General features: G+C 38.7%; 2 protein-coding genes and 1 long non-coding RNA gene across 11 annotated transcripts in view; 1 reads left to right on the top strand and 2 right to left on the bottom strand.

Moving 5' to 3' along the window:
- r3hdm2 (R3H domain containing 2) overlaps window positions 1–1,821 on the bottom strand; it is a 57,857-nt gene extending 56,036 nt beyond the window's left edge. For 5 of the 9 annotated variants that reach the window (XM_074666151.1, XM_074666101.1, XM_074666117.1 and 2 more), the window contains exons 1-2: window positions 1,479–1,820; window positions 1,089–1,141 (exon numbers count right to left, since the gene is read on the bottom strand). The gene's annotated coding sequence lies outside the window, so the exon portion shown is untranslated. Of the gene's footprint in view, window positions 1–1,088; window positions 1,142–1,478 lie in introns of all 9 variants that reach the window. The other 4 variants (XM_074666133.1, XM_074666080.1, XM_074666142.1 and 1 more) reach the window with 2 other exon arrangements.
- Window positions 1,822–5,916: 4,095 nt separating this feature from the next.
- LOC141796174 (inhibin beta B chain) lies at window positions 5,917–7,474 on the top strand. Its single transcript, XM_074677151.1, has 2 exons — window positions 5,917–6,286; window positions 6,693–7,474. The coding sequence occupies exons 1-2, from the start codon at window positions 5,917–5,919 to the stop codon at window positions 7,472–7,474; spliced, it is 1,152 nt and encodes a 383-aa protein (XP_074533252.1).
- LOC141796184 (uncharacterized) lies at window positions 7,333–16,860 on the bottom strand. The gene is made up of 3 exons (XR_012598876.1): window positions 16,734–16,860; window positions 16,164–16,241; window positions 7,333–7,458 (listed from the first exon to the last, which is right to left on the bottom strand). It is a non-coding gene; the product is annotated as an uncharacterized LOC141796184 (long non-coding RNA).
- Between the last annotated feature and the right edge of the window lie 2,522 nt (window positions 16,861–19,382).

Genomic DNA, 19,382 nt, shown 5'->3' with positions numbered 1-19,382 from the left:
GCCTCATCCTTTTTCTACCAAGATGACACTAGATCCTCTGAAATTTTTAATATTACGTACCAAAGATGAAGAAACTCTGAATTGTTGCATTTTATTTCATAGAAACATCAATCTGAAATTGTTGAAGTCTTTATGTAGAGTTTTCTTGGTCCGAATCTTTGCAATAAATTTTTAAATGATCTAATATTTTTCATGAAACTATTCAATTATTTAGATCCAACATAATATGTTGAATGCTAAATTAAAATCAAATAAAGGATTTCAATGATTTTCAAACCATGTAACTCTATCAATATATAACAGCTTTTCACAACTTTCTGAATTGGGGTTGCATCAAACCCTTTAAAAAAAAAAGGAAATAAAAATAACCTTCAGCAAAATGTGGCTAAATTAATGTTGTTTTCTTAATTCTTGGTAGATTTGACTGATTGAATTATTGTCACTCAAAGATGGTGTAATGAATGACAGAGACTTTAAGTGTGAAGTTTACAATGAAGACTGATATGGGTCCCTTGTCCATAAGTGGGAATTGATTTAAAAAAAAAAAAAAAAAAAAAAAAAAAAACATTAAATAGGCAACAAGAATGAAATTGTGGTGGGGGTCTGTTTTGGAATAGGCTACCAGCTAAATCATCAGCACTGGAAATGGCACCAACCTTCGTTAGTTCAATTAGTGCATCTATATTTATATTTATGTCTACATGTAATTTGCTGTCTTTTCTGACTATGCATCAAATTTAGAAACCTGACAAACCAGACCATACTACAAATACACGTCGGGCTTTGATGGCTTAAATAGCACCTTGCTGTCATCAGAAAGAGGAGCTTTCTGCAACATAACAACAAGCAGATTTAATTCATTCAAATGAACCACATAATTAAATCACTTCTACCTTTATCGCTTTATCCAGACATCAATTTAAAGACTTTCTGCTATTATCGTCAGCTAAAGCCACGGGGATAAACGTTAACATGGCTATCTCGTGTCAGGCATGGAGATTTTAAAGATGGTGCGTGACATATCTAACTTCAAATCATAAGACGTTGATTGCAAGTGATCTCAAGTCATCTTTACGGTTTCAACTCACCGTTATGGTGGCCTTGCGTCGTAGTCCAGCGAGAAGAATCCTTCAAGTTGTTTCTGTAGAAAAGAGATGGCAGTATGGTCAGAGCCGTGGCTGTGCAGTTGACTGACAATATTAGCTTGCCCACACGCTAACAATAGCTAGCTCACGGCAGTAGCTTGAGTATAATTAGCCACCTACAGCACCTAGCCATCCAGCTAATGTTAGCCCGCTAGCTAGCCCTTTCTTTACAGTGAACGTTAGCAACACAACGACAACAAAACCTAACGCGTTTAAATAAAATGGTTAGCAAACAACGTAGCATATGTCTAAAGTATAGCGAACACTGTTATAAACCTCCACCAGCACTGTCAGGTCTCAAAATAGAAGCTACTAGCCCTCCGAATGACTTACCAATGCTAGTTAATAAATGGAGCTACTAGCTTCAGTTGGTTCACTGCGACCCTGACTGTCAAAATAGCGCCGCGTGAGGGGAGAGCGGCATGGACGTAAACGATAAATAGCAAGTGCTGAGGAGCAAAGCAGTCAAATCCGTGACAGGGTTCAGCTAAATAACAAAAAACGCCAAAGAATAAAAGTACACAAATGAAAGAAAAAAAAGAAACAAAACCCTTTCCCCCTTCTCGGCTCCGGCTTGTGTGTGTATGTCAGCGTCACTTTTTTCCTCACTGAGAGTTTACGTCAGCGGCGTGCAAAGCAAGGAGACGTTCAGGGTGCAGACAACTTGATCAATCAAACACCCAAATGTAGGGACCGTCAAAATGTTTGTTTTATCATAAGCACACGTCATCCATCCGTGCTTCCGGACCCCTCTGGCACAGGTCAAGAATAAAAACCCGACAGAAGAAGGTAGCTTTCAGTTTATTAGCTCCTCAGGTGTGTAACAAGTTACCTGAGCACCTATGAGTCTTTCAAGCTGTTTTTAAGCTGTTAGCCATTTTTGTAGGGGACCCAAAGCATTTCCCTGTTACATTTCCATTAATTGTCTATTGTTACTTAATTTAATTTTATTCAATCTTTAGTTTACCAGGATTATTCCCGTTTTGATACAAAGGAGTCCTGGCCAAGACACAGCAACATAAAACGTTTCACACAAAGAAGAAAACAGAACAAAAACATACGCACAGGAACATCAGATGACCCTTAATCCCAAACAATATGGATAAACCTTTTAATTGACCAATCTATTCTGAACGGTGCTTTCAATTTTGGCAATATCGGGAAAAAAACATATTACACATTTGTTTCTTATTTGTTCTCATATTTATTACTGCTTAAACTCAAAATGTATTTTCTAACTGTATTCTCTCTGGATGTTTTGTTGTGTTAATCCCTGTATAAATCTTTGATTATCTATGTAGGAATAGTCCTTTATAGATACACTTTCCTTGCCTTACCCCTTCAGAGTTGACAGTATTTCCCTTAATTTGAAATGTAATGAAGTTTTATTTGCCTCATGGTTTAATGAGTCTTATTACATAATTACCATACAATATCAAAATCAATCAATCTCACCAGAAACAATTACAAATTTTTATTTGCAAAATAATTATTTCACTGATTTGTAGATTCCTGAGCAACATATTTTTTCTTAACCCTTAAAATAAATTTTGGTTCACCCTGTTGAAAAAGTAGTAAGCCTACCTGTTATTTTATGTGTAATTTATGAATTTTCATTCTTGTTATTTTTCTTCCTTTATTGAATAGGACAGCTAAAGAGAGACATACAATGTGCCAATGATGGGGGGTTTACATACACCAAATGGCCTTGGCAAGGAGTCAGACTATACTATGGCCTCTGCACATGGGGCATGTACTTAGGTCACTTGGCCAACGGCACCCTGTAAGCAAGTAGCAACCTCCAGCTATCATGAACGAGGAAGATGCATGTACAAGTGCTTAAACTGCAGCTTCTTGAGAGTCCACTTGAGGTTGGTTCTGGAGGCCACACAAAAAAAGAAAAAAATAATAATAGTACAGCAAGACTAAAAATGGCTGCAACCTGCTTCCAAAAAAAATGTTGGTCTGAATAGTTGGTGTACATAGTTAATTGTACACACACTGTACAAAGGTTGAGTTTTATGCAATCCATAACTTTAGAAGACATTAAATTTACTATTTTTGAATGACTGGAGGTATGGCTGACTTGCCAGGCAGGCAGGCATACTGTAGCTGTTAGGGAGGAGAAAAATGGCCTCAACTGTTGTTAAAGCTGCTCAAAAAATAACAGTAGGTTGAAGCAGCTTCTCTAACATGGCGTCCACTGACGATAGGCTTCAAAACTCTGCTTCAGAAACAAATGGATGATGTCACAGAGACAATCAAAGTTTATCATACAGTCGATGCCCATACGTTGTGTTTTCATACAAAATCCCCCCTTATCATTTAAACAAGCTAATGTATCAGACACTGTATATTTCTGCCATGAACAATTAATTGTTTTGGTGGCACACATTTGATCAGCCTGACCAACACCTACCCACACCAGCTGTTTTGCATGTGACAAAAAGAAATAAAGGATTGATCAGTCTTTTCATGGAGGCTATTTTAGGACATAAAGAGGCAACAATATTTGTTTTGGCATGTTTTACAAACACATCGAAACTCATCACCAGAGTTTTAAATTAAATTAAGTACACAAAGCTTGTTTTCTAGGAATAATGGGACTTATTTCTGGCAATATCGGGGAAAAAAAGAGGCTGGTCACTGCGATTAGACCACACTATGCCATAGTTCTACTGTCCATGCAATCCTACTTTTATGTTTGACTTGTACTTTTGCAATTCAAGAAATAGCCAACATTTTGGTATTTCAAAATGAAAATACAATATAAAGATATAAATCTCAATGTAAGTACTGGAAAACACTTGTTTCCACTGGAAAATGGAGTAAATACAATGTATGGATGCATGCCCACCCAAGGCTTCCATAGTTACCTGAACACACAGTCCTCATACTGCATGTCAAGGCATCAGTAAACCTGTTGTAGTTTGTAATGTTCTCCACATGAGGGCAGTCAAGTCCTTCTTCACGAGAGAAGCTGTGTGGCTTACTGACATAGCCAGCTCAGAGACAGAAGAAGTAGGGAGGCAAGGACATACTTTTTCATTTCAGGCATCACTGATGACACATGCATGTTTTACTGATACACTAATGAATACAGCTCGTCTTGTAGCATACATTCTGTGACATGGAAAGACACAGACGGTGTCCTCCAGGTACACATGAAACTACCACATTCTGTTTTCTGGAATAAAACAAACCTTTAACTCTTTTTCCCATGGTGCATAACTGTTGGTCTGCATCCCTTGGTCCACACATTCAACAGGTAAGCTACTGTCAGCAGTTGCACAACATTACAGTGTTTTATGGTAGCTTTCTTGACTCTAACGCCTCACAAAGTTACTTTATAAATACTTTCTGCCATGATGCATTCACTGTTATAAGTTTACAGGAAGACAACATATGTGAAAATATAAAAATCTGTTTAATGCAAAATAACCATTCACTCAGTTACAGTGCTACTCTGAGTTGTCAGTACTGTCTCTATGTTCCACTATAAATATCATGTTCACTCCTCTGGGACATTAATTTGAGTAAGAGACAAAGAGACAGATAAATGCATGTGCAACAAATAAACTGACTTTACATAGGGGGATACTTGCATGAATTAGCTTGACCTCAATCTGCAGCACTAAAGTGCTTAGCATGAAACAAGCACCAGAAACTATTAATTGTACTATTATCAATAATAAAAGACAGTCCTAAAATGAATCCTTTAATACTTCAGGTATACTTTAATGTTCACTTTTTTCACTTTCACTGTCTTCTGGTTCAGTTTTTGTATTTGTGAAAGAGCTTTCCTTCATTATTATTCATACTTTGACTCAAAATACCAAAAGATAAGAACAAGTTACGTCCTCCATCACTATATCTACAGTTCTAAAGCCATTTTGGGAGATTTACTGTGCAAGAGCCTAGTTAAAACCCTTTAAAAATTAAATATCTGAATGAAAAGGTCAATAGAAGATTTTATCAAAGGCATTCAATTCCATTTGAACCTAAACAGACAAGACTTGTACGGGCAATGGTGGGAGAAAGTCATTCTTTATCCTCCCTCCAGCACACAGAAGCATTATTTTGCCACCTTGCAGGAAACATGACAGAACGTGTTTTAAATACCACTCCGCACTTCCCCCCTCATAGCCGCGAGCAATTTTACACGTTTTGAACTACAATACAATCCCTCAGTGGGTATAAGCAGTCAGTAACTGGGTTAAAGGGCACTGGATTTCAACTTTGATCGATACAAGTGACGGCAGGTAGCGAGTCCTGCTCAGCTGGCAGAGAAAGGACGACGCAGCACTGGAGATACGTCGTACGCGTAATTTAAACTTTTTTGCGTCTACTTTGTCATAAGATGTATGGAAAAAAAACATATTCAAACCTCTTTGGTTATGAAAATCAACGCCTGTGATTTTTCTAAAAGAAGTTAAATTAATTCCACTAAGTGTGTGATTAGTGTGTCAGGCGTGGGTGCGCGTGTTGTGTGACAGATGCTTGTAATTTCCTCGGTGCCCCGATGCGCTCATTGGTGCGTCCCTCCAACGTGTCACCAGTTTTGGTGGATTACCCCAGATATCTTCAACCATCAGGAGGGTGAAACTCCACTCATTTCTCTTCACTCTCTTCACTCTCACGGTGTCCAGCTGCCAACGAGGAACTCTCACATCACCATTTGGGAAACTTTTGACTTCTAAAAGAACCACTCAGGGAAAGAGACTTCAAGTTTTTTACTGTTCCTTTTTTACGCACGTGGAGAAAAAAGAAAATGCAATCGATTACTTCAGGAGCAAGGATGACACTGTCTTCTTCCCTGCCAGTTTTTCTGTTTTTGGCACCCTTTTTGTTGGAGGGTCTCTGCGCCCGTGGCTCCCACGGCTGCGCGTCTTGTGGTTTGTCCTCGATGGAGAAAGACGCAGAAGAGAGGCTGATGATCGAAATTGCCAAGCAGCAACTTCTGGACAAGTTGCACCTGAAAGAGAGACCAAACATCAGTCAGACTGTGCCTCGGGTGGCGCTCCTCACTGCGCTTCGCAAACTGCACTCGGGGCGCGTCAGACAGGACGGTACTCTTGAACTAGAAAACAGTTTACCTACCAAAGACCAAGGCTATGAAATAGTGAGCTTTGCAGATATAAGTAAGTTTGGTTTTCTCCTCATACGCTGTATTCTTTTCTGTCTTTAGTGACACCACCTAAGCGCATTTTTGTGCGCTTTACGCATGCCAATGCGTAAACGAACGCAAATTAGGTCAGGTTTTCAGAGTTCCTACTTAACTACTATAGGTTGTACCACTTTTTCTATAAAATCTTTTAAGGGATAAATGTCACAGTATCTGTTAGCATTTTCTCAGATGACAGTTTTAGTGGTTCATGCATGTATTATACTGCTTTTATTGTGGAAAAATGTAACAGTGTGATGAACTTAAGAATTGAAATAGGTTGGAGATGATTTATATGAGTTATGCTTGTGCAACATTTTTAAGTGTCCATGAAGTTCCACAATATTAACAGTCTTTGTTGCTCTGTAATTGTCACTCTACAGATGAGACAGGGAGAGGCGATGAGGCCAGCCTCAGTCTTACCTTCCAGTTCCTGCAGGAACGAGGTCAGAGTATCCAAGTCCTCCAGTCTTCTCTGTGGATTTATGCCCGCTCCTCTGGGGACCCAAACCGAGACTCCCGTCTCCCTGCCCGGGTTTTCCTCACTGCAGAGGGAGGGGCAACCGGCTCCAACCGCACCCTTGTGATAGAGAAGATGTTGGAGGTTCAGGAGAGTAACTGGCATACTTTCCCCATCACCCGCACCCTGCAGACCTTCCTGGATGGAGGGCAGCATCGCCTCAGGCTGGAAGTCAGCTGCGACGAGGATGGGAAGAACCTCTGCTCCCTGGATGCTTCAGCTGACACCCCCAACCAGCCCTTCATGGTGGCTCAGGTGCGTCTCCGTGAGGACCACTCCAAGCACTCAATCAGGAAGCGCTCGCTGCGATGTGGGGACGATGTCACCGTGTGCTGCAAGAGAGACTTCTACATCAAGTTCAGGGACATCCAGTGGCATGACTGGATCATTGCACCTGAAGGTTACCACATGAACTATTGCATGGGTCAGTGCCCTCAGCACCTGGCCGGCTCACCTGGTATAGCATCCTCATTCCACGCCACAGTCTTCAGCCAGCTAAAAGTCAACGGCATCAACACGGCTGCTTCTTCATGTTGTGTCCCCACTGAGCGCCGGCCTCTCTCCATGGTCTACTTCAACTCTCAGCACAGCATCGTCAAAACAGACGTCCCAGATATGATAGTGGAGTCCTGTGGATGCACATAAAGGACAGAAAGACTGAAATATGTGGCATATTTAATGTTCATTTGTTTAAAACATCAGGAACTTAAAATTACTGCTTTCAACACACATTATAATTTTAAAAATTATATGTGATCCATAGGAAAGTTTGTCCTATCCAGTATCTTAAGAGCTATCATTGAGTGCCTAGAACTGTTATATATTAGCAAAATAAATTATGTTGACAGTTGGACCAAACCAGGACTGAGTGAAGCTGCACTTCAGATAGTTTCTGATGGTCTCACAAAGCACAGAAAGAATCTGGTGTTAAGCTTTCAGGGCAGTAGTAAGTTGAAGTTTTTTTGTTTTACATGTGAGTTATTTATTTTATATTTCACTCTTATTTCTGGGATTCAGCTCAGAGTAAAGTATTTTCTCAAGTATTGTTCAAAATAGAAAAACTTTAAATGATTTATGTTGTAGTGACACAGTCACCATTCAATAACTATACTCAGAAAAATAAGTTTTAATATTTCTTTAGCCAAAGTTTGGCTTATGAACACCTTTTCTCAGCTTGACTTAAAGCAAGACTACAAAGAGCTCTTTGATTTAAAGTGTTCCTTCTTCTGTGACTCATAATGACTAAGTGCAACTCAGCCTCAATACCAAAGAAAACACACTTAGTGTAGAGAAACTGTTTTTTTTTCATATGAGCAAAGGAGTCTATCTATGTTGACTTGTATTTTCATTCTGATCATGACTATTTCAAATCACACACAGGAAATATGCTGTCTTTATATTTAAGATAGTGTGTGTAGTTTTTTTTTCTGCCTGTGAATCTAAACAGCTTTAAAACCCTCCCTAAGTTCTGTCCTGCAGGTTTAAATATGCTTAATCAGCATCTCCACTGTAATATTTACCAAAGTCGGCTACTCAGTTGCGTAATGACGGCTGTGACAGCATATGAACCTGAGGTCATTTCTCAGCAACGTGAGTAAACATTTAGCTATTGCTTCAGTGTCAGGTAATGTGAAGGTCTGTGAGGCAGTTGGGTCACTGAGCATGTGTTATTGCACGTTGGCATTTATATCGGGTCTGGAGTTTTCAAAGTCTAAAGTTTTCTGGGATGGTGTAAAATGAGAAGCTATCAGATAGAGGCAAAATGAGGATCTTTTGGGCTGATTTTGCAAGAATTTTCACAATTTGCAAAAATAGTTCTGTTTTATCTTACTCTTGTTTGCAGAGTATCTGTGGTGGCTACCTGAAGACATACCTTTGTAATGTGATGTTGTAGCATTGCACCACAGAATTTGTGAGTTTGCCAACAGCTCACAAATACTGCAGTATTATTTTTAGTAAAGATTTAAGATCTATATCCTGTCTTCTTCAAACTGTTACATCAAAGATTTCTTGATCATACTTTGTATTTTTCCCCCCTGTTCCATGTTAGCTAACCGTACAGTCCAAGAATCTGCAACTTGCTGCCGTGATGCACCTGCGTGTATAATCTTGTGACACAGTTTCAATGTTAAATATTCATATATTTTATTTTCTTTTGTTAGCACACTCGGTCCAAAGACTTAAAGTGACATTGAGGTGCCATTGTAACAGATCTTACCAAGCACTTTATCACCCCACTGTACTTACAACTTGTGACAATACAGCGATTACAAAATGTCATCAGGCTTACAGAAAAAGTTCAATTCGTTTCTTTTCTTAAGCTCTAGTTGTGTTTAGATGTGTGGTACTGTGTGTGTTTACAGAGCACACAGACAATGCGAGCATCTCCCTTTACTGTAAGTGTAACTGGTGAAAATGCAGCCAGGATTTTGTGTCAATTTTAAATGATGACTTTATTTTTATAACGTGCCGAATTTTATGCTCACTAGATGGTTTCTAAACATAAAATTTTGTCATGAATTGTGCTGAAAATATCTGATTACAGTATATTTTTTAATAAAATAAGTGTTTTAATTCATCAATGTTTCTGCCTTTGAATTCTCTTTATGTCTCTCTAAGTCACAGTTATAAGTGGCTTTGCTCTGCACCATAGAAAATGATGGTAATCATGGTAATGTATAAGCTTAAGCCAACTCCAAATAAGTCTTATAAAATACATATTTTCATTCACTGAACAGATGCAGAAACTGAGTCATGTTATCAGTTTTGCTATCATACCGACGCTGTCTGAAAGGCAAAGTGTGTGTTTGCTCACACAAACATTAGAAGTGGCTTTATGGACTGTCTGTGTTTGGTGTGCAAACAGATGTTGTCATCTTACCATCATGCATCTGCATCTTTGATCACGATCCCAGAGCTCGAATAAGGGTAAAGAAGTGAAGGTCAGTGGATTACCCTGCCAGGAGCCACAGTTACACTATGATCCCCATATATAAGATAATACAGCAAATCAGTGCACACATTCTTGCCTTATCCTACCAAAATTGTCCCTGAGTGAATCTCTGAAAGACGAGCAGCCAAAATCTATGACTTATCGAGTTGATACATCAGAATGTCAACACAAAAAAGTTCCTTTGTACCCTTACACTGCAGCCAACAGCTGTTATTACAATACCTAAAAAATGGACTGTGGTCGATGTCTGAGGGTAGTCTGGCACTCCAAATGTTCATATATTTTCCTTGCAAATGATGAGCCAAAATGTCAGGGTCATTGGTGATAAGACAGTCATTCTGATATCTGATGGCCGACATCTCTCACTGTTTTCGATAGGAATGCAACACAAGAAGGGAATAACTCTACTTTAGAGTTGCTGTTGTGAATCAAATGATGCACAGACTATGACTGCTACATGGCCTTCCCATGGACAAACCAGTAACCTTAAACGTTACATGTCTCCATCCTCAAATGTCTGCTGGGACTATTTATTTAGTGATTATTGATTCTATTTTCCTCATGCTTAATGGGTTACAATGCGAGGGAGCTTCTACTTCAAACATTACAACTGTACGCTGTCTACATTTGATACTTATCTTTCTGAACGGACCCCCATTCTCAGTGTGGAGGCAAAGGCATTTGATGGTTGTAACTGGGCATAAAGGAAGTAATGCACTTGTGGTATAATCCCTATTTATTTGGCCCATCACAAGCAATTTGATCAGCTTATAACATCTGAAAAATCACTAGAGAATCATCCTATCAACTTTTGAAATAAGTCCAGGTATTGGACACTCCCTTCTGGGATGCAAGGTTATGATAGTTAACTAAAACGAAACTAAAAAGGAAAACTAAAATTTAAAATACATTGCAGTTAACTCAAACTGATAAAAACTAGAAAAGAAAGCAAAAATGATAAGTAAACTAAAACTGTATCTTGTGTTCACAAAACTAACTGAAACTAACTAAAATTATAGACAAAATGTCCTTAGTTATAGTTTTTGACAATATTAATAGCCTTTAGGATTTAAACTAATCCAACACATTTTCCCAACCAATTTCACGACAGTTTTCGGCAGTTGTCAGTGCCGTACAGCACCAACATAGCGACCTACAGAGACGTGCTTGTTTACTGCACTGACTGGCTGTGCGCTGTGCTGCGACAAAACGTAGTGGAGCAATGAATCAGAGCATCTGTAATAGTTTCATTGCATGTGAGTCTGACTTTATTGTTACAGAGTCCAAGTTTCTAATTATTAAAGCTCATATTATATTGTTTTATATAATTTATGTTTTTATTATTTTTATTTAATTCATGTTAACATTATTTTATATAATTCATGTTTATATTTTTATATTAAGTTTATATTATTTTCTTGTGTTTAAGGCAGCAGCCAACATTTCATTATCAGCATTGACTGAGCAGTGAGCACTGTGTTGAACTGGAAAATAAACTGTTTTACAAAAAATATTTACTCTGACCTTTTTGAATCCTGCACCTGGTTAATAAGGTATGAAAAACTAAAACTAAACCAAAACTAAGCCTTGTTGCAAAAATCAAAACTAAATAAAAACTAGAATGCCCGCTCTAAAACTAATTAAAACTAAACTGTAATGAGAAAAACAATGTCAAAACTAACTAAAACTAAACTATAATGACGAATTCAAAACTATTAAAACTAACTAACCTTGCTGGGATGACAGTGAATTGTGAAAGTGAAAGTTAGTGAAATGACAAAACTTAGTTTATTTAAGACATACATAAGGATGGGTACCAAATTAGGTACTTTTATAGGTACCGACCAAATTTTGTCAAAAGTACTGATTCACGTAAAATCAAAAGGTACCATATTTAGGTACACAAATGCAACCTTGTGACTATGAGGGAGAAGAAGAGTAGGATATTTTCCATGCTGGACATGAACACAGCATTACAAGGCTATATATTGAAGAATACATTTGTTAAAATCAAAATAATTTATAATCTTTTATTAAACAAATTGATATTTTTTACCACATAAACACAAAAAAAGTACTGGAAACCAGTACCTTTGAGTACCAGTATCGATTGCCAGGTACCGAGCATCGGTACCGTATTGTTCCAACTGTGAAAGGTACCCATCCCTAGACATGCTTAAGTATTTTTTCCCTCCACAGCTGAAACAAAGTGCTGTACATAAAACGCGACACAGGCATAGATAAATAAATCAATAAAGCAATAAAGCAATGGTGCACGCACTAAAATAATGTTTCATTGTTCCTAAAAATCAGTTTAAAGACAACAAAACAATTACTTAAAACTAAAAATAAATTGTAGAACTAAAACAAAATGGATGCCTAAAAATAAAAGTGAACTTTGTTGATGATGCTTTTCTTTGTTTACCAGCTTTCTTCTTATTACTCAATAACACTGTAAAAGCCGTTCAAGAAAGTGCACCATCAATGTGCGCCAAAAACCAAAGTTGAGAGGTAAGCCAGGGCATAACATGTCTGAATCATGGCAGCTGTGTTAAAAGTTTCTGCTTCTGCATCTTTATAAATATCTTTGGAGTGGCAGTTTGGTCTCACCCCATGTACAGACACTATAACTCTTAAAGCTGGTAGGTTGGACTGGACTCCCACATGGTCTGATTAAAATGTTGAATGTTGACTGCTTCTTAAGAAAATCATATGCCTGAGAACATTAATAAGTCTTAAAACTTCAAATGTTGAAGAATAAATGATGAAATATCATCAGAGAATAAACTGATGTACTGATAATCAAAATAAACTTTAGCCCTGCATCTCACTGAGGTTTATAAAGGCTTATATAAGGTTTCTTTTATCAGTGTTTGTATCTGAAGAGAAGAGCAAAGGGGAAAAGTTGAAGAGAAAAGTTGCGTGTGTGTGTCTGCACGTGTGATGCTTTTAGAGCCTGTGCACAGTTCAGGGTTAACGTGATCAGGTGACAGCTCCTCGACACCAGGAAGTAATACCATTTGCCCCGCAAATGGAAAGCAGATAGCTGACCTACTCTGGGAAAAATAAAAGCCTACTGACTCACTGATACACTGACACGCTGACCCACAGACCAACTGTTTGTTGTGTGCCACTCAACCCTAATCCCTCACTCCACTCACAATCCCACAAATCCCCACGGGAGGTTTAAGGTGTCACTCAGACTCGTCCCCTGTGTCATGACAGGACAGCCTGGGAAGAAACTGCTCGTACTCTCTCTCCTTTTCCCTGCTAGTCCTCAGGTAATCCCTCAAAACAGTGTGCCTTCAGATCAGTGCACAAACATCAGCAAATAACTGTGTATGTTGAATAGCATTCATCACAGGAGCTTGTTTTGACTGCAGCGGCACACATTCTCGTTTTTTACCAAATCAAGTAAACCACCGCCCCAAGATGAAAAATATTTTGATTAAACAGTCTGACGTATTGGATAGCCAGTTGCGCTAATATTCATTTAATAAAGGAATACATGTTATGTTTAGCAAATGAGACATTCCCAGTAAAATCATTTTGTCATAATGCCAAAATGTGAGACACATAGAGCTTTTTGAACAATTGTGCATCATATGAGACAAAATTTTTCGAGGGTAGTGTTATACGAATACCTGCCCTCAACTCAATGTGTCAAACCTGTTAAGGTATAGAACAAATTAGCCAATAATATACTCCATTAGCTACACGTATCAATACACTGTCATAACTGCTATTCATGTGCTTCTTTGGCCTCTTTTGCGCCTTGGGACGTGTTTCAAATAACCCACGCCTGTATTTTGGTCTACATTCACGGTCCAGTGTACGAGCACTCTAGATAACTAGTAAATCCACAGGATGATCCCATTACGACAGACCCAGTTACCTGTTATGTCTTTCTGTGTTACATCACAAGTGCCATCTTACAGGACAACATCCGGCACTCTTAATGAGAACTCAGACAGAGCTTTACTTTCTACATCGTGCACTCTGGTAAAGAGGTCATTTGGTTGCAGGAGAGTTCTCTTGAAGCTTAAGGTTTTAATTTGGAGAAGGATTCCATTAAACAAAAATAAAATAAAACAGAAATAACATGACAATGTGTATCTGAAAACAAGATATCACTTGGCATTACACAATATGCTGTGCATTACATTGAAAAAAGAGAAGAGAGACTTTTTACAACATATAAAATGTTATAATTATTTTTGCAATACTTAGGGTTGTCAATTGGATAAAGTTATGATTTAAATACACTTTCAACCCCATAAAGACATTTTTCAGCTATCTGGAGTCTCTTTCTGATATTAACATGAGATGAAAACAAAGTATATATTTATATTTCTTGCAGACTTCATGCAGAACACCTCAGAGCACACTACACGTTCGGCGGCTTTGTGATGTTCTCTCCATGTGTGAGGTTTTTTAATTTTCTTTTTATTCATTTATACTTTTTCTTCTCCTTTTTTGGCATTATTCCCCCTGTACTGGTTCTTACTCCATGATATGTGTCTGAGCCCTAGTTTGACTTTCTTTGTCTTTTCTTCCTTATATCTTTAAAAAATTAAAAAATATGCAATATCAAAACATATCTCTCAGATCTTTTCTTCAAACATTTGTAAACTGTACGCCATGGAATTAGGTTGTTTTTTATGCTGTGCTCAAATCAAATTATAAAACCAGCAGCCAGGGAAAATTATACATACTGCTTTATTATCACGTACATTTGATAGCTTTTCCAAGGCCTACAGCAAAGGTTTACGCATACACTGGTGAACTGCCAATGGTCGCAGACAGTGCTTCACTTTTCATTAGATTCAAACTTCCCTGTATTTGCCACTCAGTGGCGTTGTTTGAGCAATAAGCTTGAGGATCAGTTATTTCCTTTTACTACTCAGTGAAATCCCATTAAATCAACTCCTGCCTTCTCTAATATTTCTTTTTACTGTTCACCTCTGTTAATTTCAAAATCAAGGATGGTCCACCTGAAGCTTGGGGTTTGAGGGACTAAATAAAACCAGTCTCATTAATATCACCAATACAGTTACACAGGGGGGTCCAAAGATTCAAAACACATCTTACTTCGATAAGCATTTGTCATAGGTGTCATGAACACCAAACCAGCATCTTACTCATCCCAGTCCCAGGACAGTGAACCAAGAGAAACATTCAAATATGCTATAAGGGACAGCAGTCTTGTAGTTTACAGTTTGGACAGCAGGGGGCCCTAGACCTACAGTTCAGAGTTGGACTGAACATCAGCTGTTTTCAAGAAAATAACTGCATTTGTGATGAAAATTAAGGGTTTTAACCTCTGTGTATGACTAGTAAAAGATGACAGAACTCTTTCTGGTTGTCACTGATGGTCCGATCACCTGTACCCACATGTGTGTCAAACAGACCAGGATTCATGATTCACAGGTATTCCAGTTGGTTGCTGGGAAGAAGCACATCTTATATTTGTGCACGTTGGTTGTTACTGGGACCATCACTGAAAACAAGTCGTAGGGTATTCTGCAGAAAAGAGACCCCGGAACCCTGTGCCGTTATGTTATACGAACTGAAAACTGGACTTGAATGAGCATAAGTGGAGATCAAAGTTTCCTCAGATGACCACGATGGACTTATCCCAACCTGTAGTCATCTTTGTTTTTCTTGTGTCACTTGTTAGACGATGAATATATTGGAAAAAGAGATGACTTGGGTATTCACACAACTCTCCTGAAGGTGTCAGGATGGGAATACCAAATCAGGTCTTCTCAGGTACTTGAGCAGCAGCTTCTTGATTTTAGTTTTTTCTTGTAGATATAAACCTGATCTGACTGCTGCCTCGGTCGTCCTATCAAAATGACACATTGCAACAAAGAAGTTAGAGGGAGAAAAATGAGGAAGTGGTTCTCATGGTGTCAACACACTACTGCCCTACAAAGCAGACTCCTGCACAGATTGTAGAAGATAGACTTCGTACAAATCGGACTGTTGAAGGATGACTGGGGCCAGCAACTCTAAAAGATGACACTCTGCTGTTAGCCTTGTTCAAAATTAGTGCAGTCTGAGGGTGCTAATCTGGAGCAACTCAGTCTTTTGCCTTGCCAGAAAGGTCTCAACCTCTTAGATTCCAATTAGGTTGAAATATTTGAGGGGATTTTGGAATACCTGCCAACTCAAAGCAGGAATAAAAATCCCAATTCATTTCCAGCCTGAATGAATCCAGGAACGTGGAATTAAAGACAGTCATAGTTGATGTCTGAGTCACTTGTAACAACATATCAAGACATGCACTTTGTAAATGCCCAACAGGGATATTTTATGAACATCATTTAACAGATGTCTAGAGACAGGTTTAGAGGACTTGAAGCTACTGGAACTTACCTTGTACTTTGAGCGTCTGACTGCAAAAGGACACCCAGTCTCTAGAAACTGTCCCACCCTGTAGATCGAGTTTGGCACCTAAGGGTCCAATAAAATGAAAAGACAACACATATAGCACTGATGACAAGCTGTAAAAAAAAACATGATTTACAGTGCACTTTTCACAGGAAACACTGCTGCCAACTTGAAACACATCAAGGGAAGCACACTGTATCCACAGATCAAGGTATTCTCAATGTCTTGCCCAAAGTACCAATGGTGTGAAGGGTTGTTCAACCGCTATACTAGATGCTAACTTTGGGTGAACAGCATTTTTTTCCATTTAATCCATAGCATTCAGTAAAGAGGTCATTTGCAATTCATAGTAAAGATTCTAGTATGTTAAACTAAGGCCAGAACAAGAACTGTAGATGAACCTGCAGCTTCCTCGATGGTTTCTTGAGAGACATGAACAATTATTACAAAAGCATTTATGAACAAAGAACATTTTGACCGAAGATTATTCTCCCTTGTTCCTGTGAGGGAGTTTTGTTAGACTACTTATATGAGATATTTTACAGAAGTACACACCTTATTAGCGCTTTCCTCCAACACTAAGAGCAGCATTGCCTTGTCTTTACCCAGGAAGGAATGGTGCAAGGGAACAGAACCTTGGGCAAGTTCTTCCAGCGAGACTTTCCTGAGTCAGGCTGAGGACCTGCAACAAACAAGCAAAAAAACACATAAACACATATTTCTAATAAAGTTTATAAGGGTACGACAACCTAAGTAGCCCTGGTATTATCAAAGAATGTGTCTGAATCATCTCGAGGAGGCTGGCCAAACTTGAGGAAGCTGACACCTGATGTGAGTGACTTGGGAGAAGTCCTTCAATGACTTGCCAACATTTCCAGAATCTTGGCAACTCTGGCACCAAAGTCCAATATGTGAGTGTGCTAGCTTCCCTGAGTTTTGGTCACTGTACAACTTTCTAGAATCCACAAGTGAGTCTTGACTAACTACTTGGTAAACCATGCTGGAAGTAGAGGAATGGCAACACGTAAGGGTTGGTGCAGGGTCAGTCGCTTATATGAATGCTAGAAGAGATTAGACCATTGTCGCATTGGACCTAACAACTAATCATGCAACAAGTTTTTGCTTTTGAGAGCTTCTAATTGCTTTTTGCAATTGTGAAGACCATAAATAAATCGCTGATATTGAGCCACTTTGACTGGATCCAGGGAACATAGTGAGGAGAGAACAAGTAAATGATAGTGCACTAAAGATGGAAAAGGATGATGGCACTGATTTTACCCAACAATAATTGGCTGGAAATTCAACATCTACAGCAAAAACTTTACCAGTTTTAGTTAATAGCGGTAGTTGGTCTCAGGGATTCAGCAATGGGTCTTGCTAAATGAATGTGTCCCTGGATCTGCCATAGTGCCTGTTCTTACAGTTTTTAAAATCCCTCCAAGTGATTATTTCTTTGTGCACTGTTGGTTTCATTACAGATTAACAGTAAGTTATCTTTGTGGCCACTTGGGGGCAGCAAATCACAACTTTGACAATATTGTGGGGTACTCTTTCAAACACTGGACCATTAGGGAAAACCAATGCTCCAAGCTCTGGTCTAAAAACTATGAAGCCAAAGCAGAAGTGCTTAAAGCCATAGTTCTTTTAGTGTTCTCTGGCTGCAGAAAGACATGATATCATATACACGAAGAGGACTTTTACAGCATTGAGATACCTAATTACGGCCTGTTTCAAGAAATTGGCTTGGGCCTGAATTACTAATTTCATATTATAGGCACATTCTATACAGGTGGTTGAATTTTTTCTAAGTCAGTGGTTTGGACAGTATTAAGATCACAAGGCCACCCAAGTTCACATGACTGACAGGTCTGGCATCCCGTAAATGTTAGTGAGGAGGCTAAAAACCTGGCTCTTTAGTCAGCAATTCTAACATGGCCCCCACAGATGAAAGTCTTCATTACTCCGTTCAAGAACAGACGAGTGACGTTTCAGAGACAAAGTCCATATATTATACAGTCAATTTTGTCTGTTTTTCGGGAGGGATTCAGTTTTGTCAGGAGCATATCTGGAAAGACAAATGCTGTGATGAGCTCCAAATCAGGCTGGGTAGCAGTACTGCCTTTAATGTGATCTTTCAAAGCACTAGCATAAAGGGATCTGGGCCATCTGGTGGTGATAAATAGATTGCTACACAGTTTGCGCTGTCTTCCCAAGCATGCCGGGAACCCGTATTTTACACAAATTTGTGATCAATGCACATACGCTCTGTGTGATGATTCGTTTGTCTATCCTAGGTAACTAAAGAAACATGGTGGTGCCATGAGTAAAGGAACCACCAGTGTGGTTGACATGTGGCGCCAAAGGGGAAGGGCAGAAAAGAGCAGTTCCTCGAGTATCCACTGGAGGCTGGCTGCAAAAGCCAAGTGTTCTCTATTAGAGCCCATATTATAATACCCATTATATCAACAGCAGAATTAAACATTTACAGACTGGTACAAAATGGTGTAAGTCTCTGTATCTATTGTTTTCATCAATCACAGAAATACAGGGGTTGAATTCTTTAATTTTTCAACTGAAAAATTGTGGCATTGTAGTGGTCTGTCAGGCAGAAAGTCTCTGGCCTAAATTCTATTTTTTTTTCTGGTTTCTAGAGAAGAGAGAAAAAGGTACGAGTTGGCTTTTCCTCTGTGGCTATTATCATCTTTCGGCTTGGTAAAGCCTCTTGAGAAACCAACAGGTGACTCCACTGAGAAAACATCTCTACTAATTTACCATAAAAGGCTAACTTGTGTATCTTTTTAGTACATCAGTGGAGACTGGTCATTTAAGTTAACGCTTCTATTCTGTTCTGCAATCTGTTGCTGCTTTATGCATTAAGCAGTTAAGGGAGAATATTATCTGTACTTATCTTCTCAAACTAAATTGGCAGAAACTACCTTCAGAAGATGAAGGTGGTATGGCCGAATCAAAAACAGTTCAGCCAAATGTAAGAAGTTCTGATTCACTATATTCTGATATTGTCAGGAGAGGGAGCCAAAAACATTTTTTTTGTTTTCCAATGTGAGTCAAAGGTTTGGTAAAGTCTGATCGAAAAAAAAAAAAAAAAACACTGATAAAGTGGAATCTGTAAGCAAAACTACACACAGTCCCTGACCTACAGGCTGTTAGTTTGTTAATGGACTCAGTCCTTTGAGCATGGTCATT

This window comes from Halichoeres trimaculatus, unplaced genomic scaffold (genome assembly GCF_033239565.1).
Source record: "Halichoeres trimaculatus isolate MK-OKI-2021-1 unplaced genomic scaffold, fHalTri1.1 fHalTri1_scaffold_1, whole genome shotgun sequence".
Lineage (NCBI taxonomy): Eukaryota > Metazoa > Chordata > Actinopteri > Labriformes > Labridae > Halichoeres > Halichoeres trimaculatus.
The sequence above is the reverse complement of the archived record's forward strand: the minus strand, read 5'-3'. Positions and strand labels throughout refer to the sequence as shown.

Bases quoted from the DNA above. Each gene is read 5' to 3' on its own strand.
- LOC141796174 (XM_074677151.1), top strand. From the start codon at position 5,917: ATGCAATCGATTACTTCAGGAGCAAGGATGACACTGTCTTCTTCCCTG. The intron at 6,287-6,692 runs GTAAGTTTGGTT...GTCACTCTACAG, and splicing joins AGTGAGCTTTGCAGATATAA to ATGAGACAGGGAGAGGCGAT.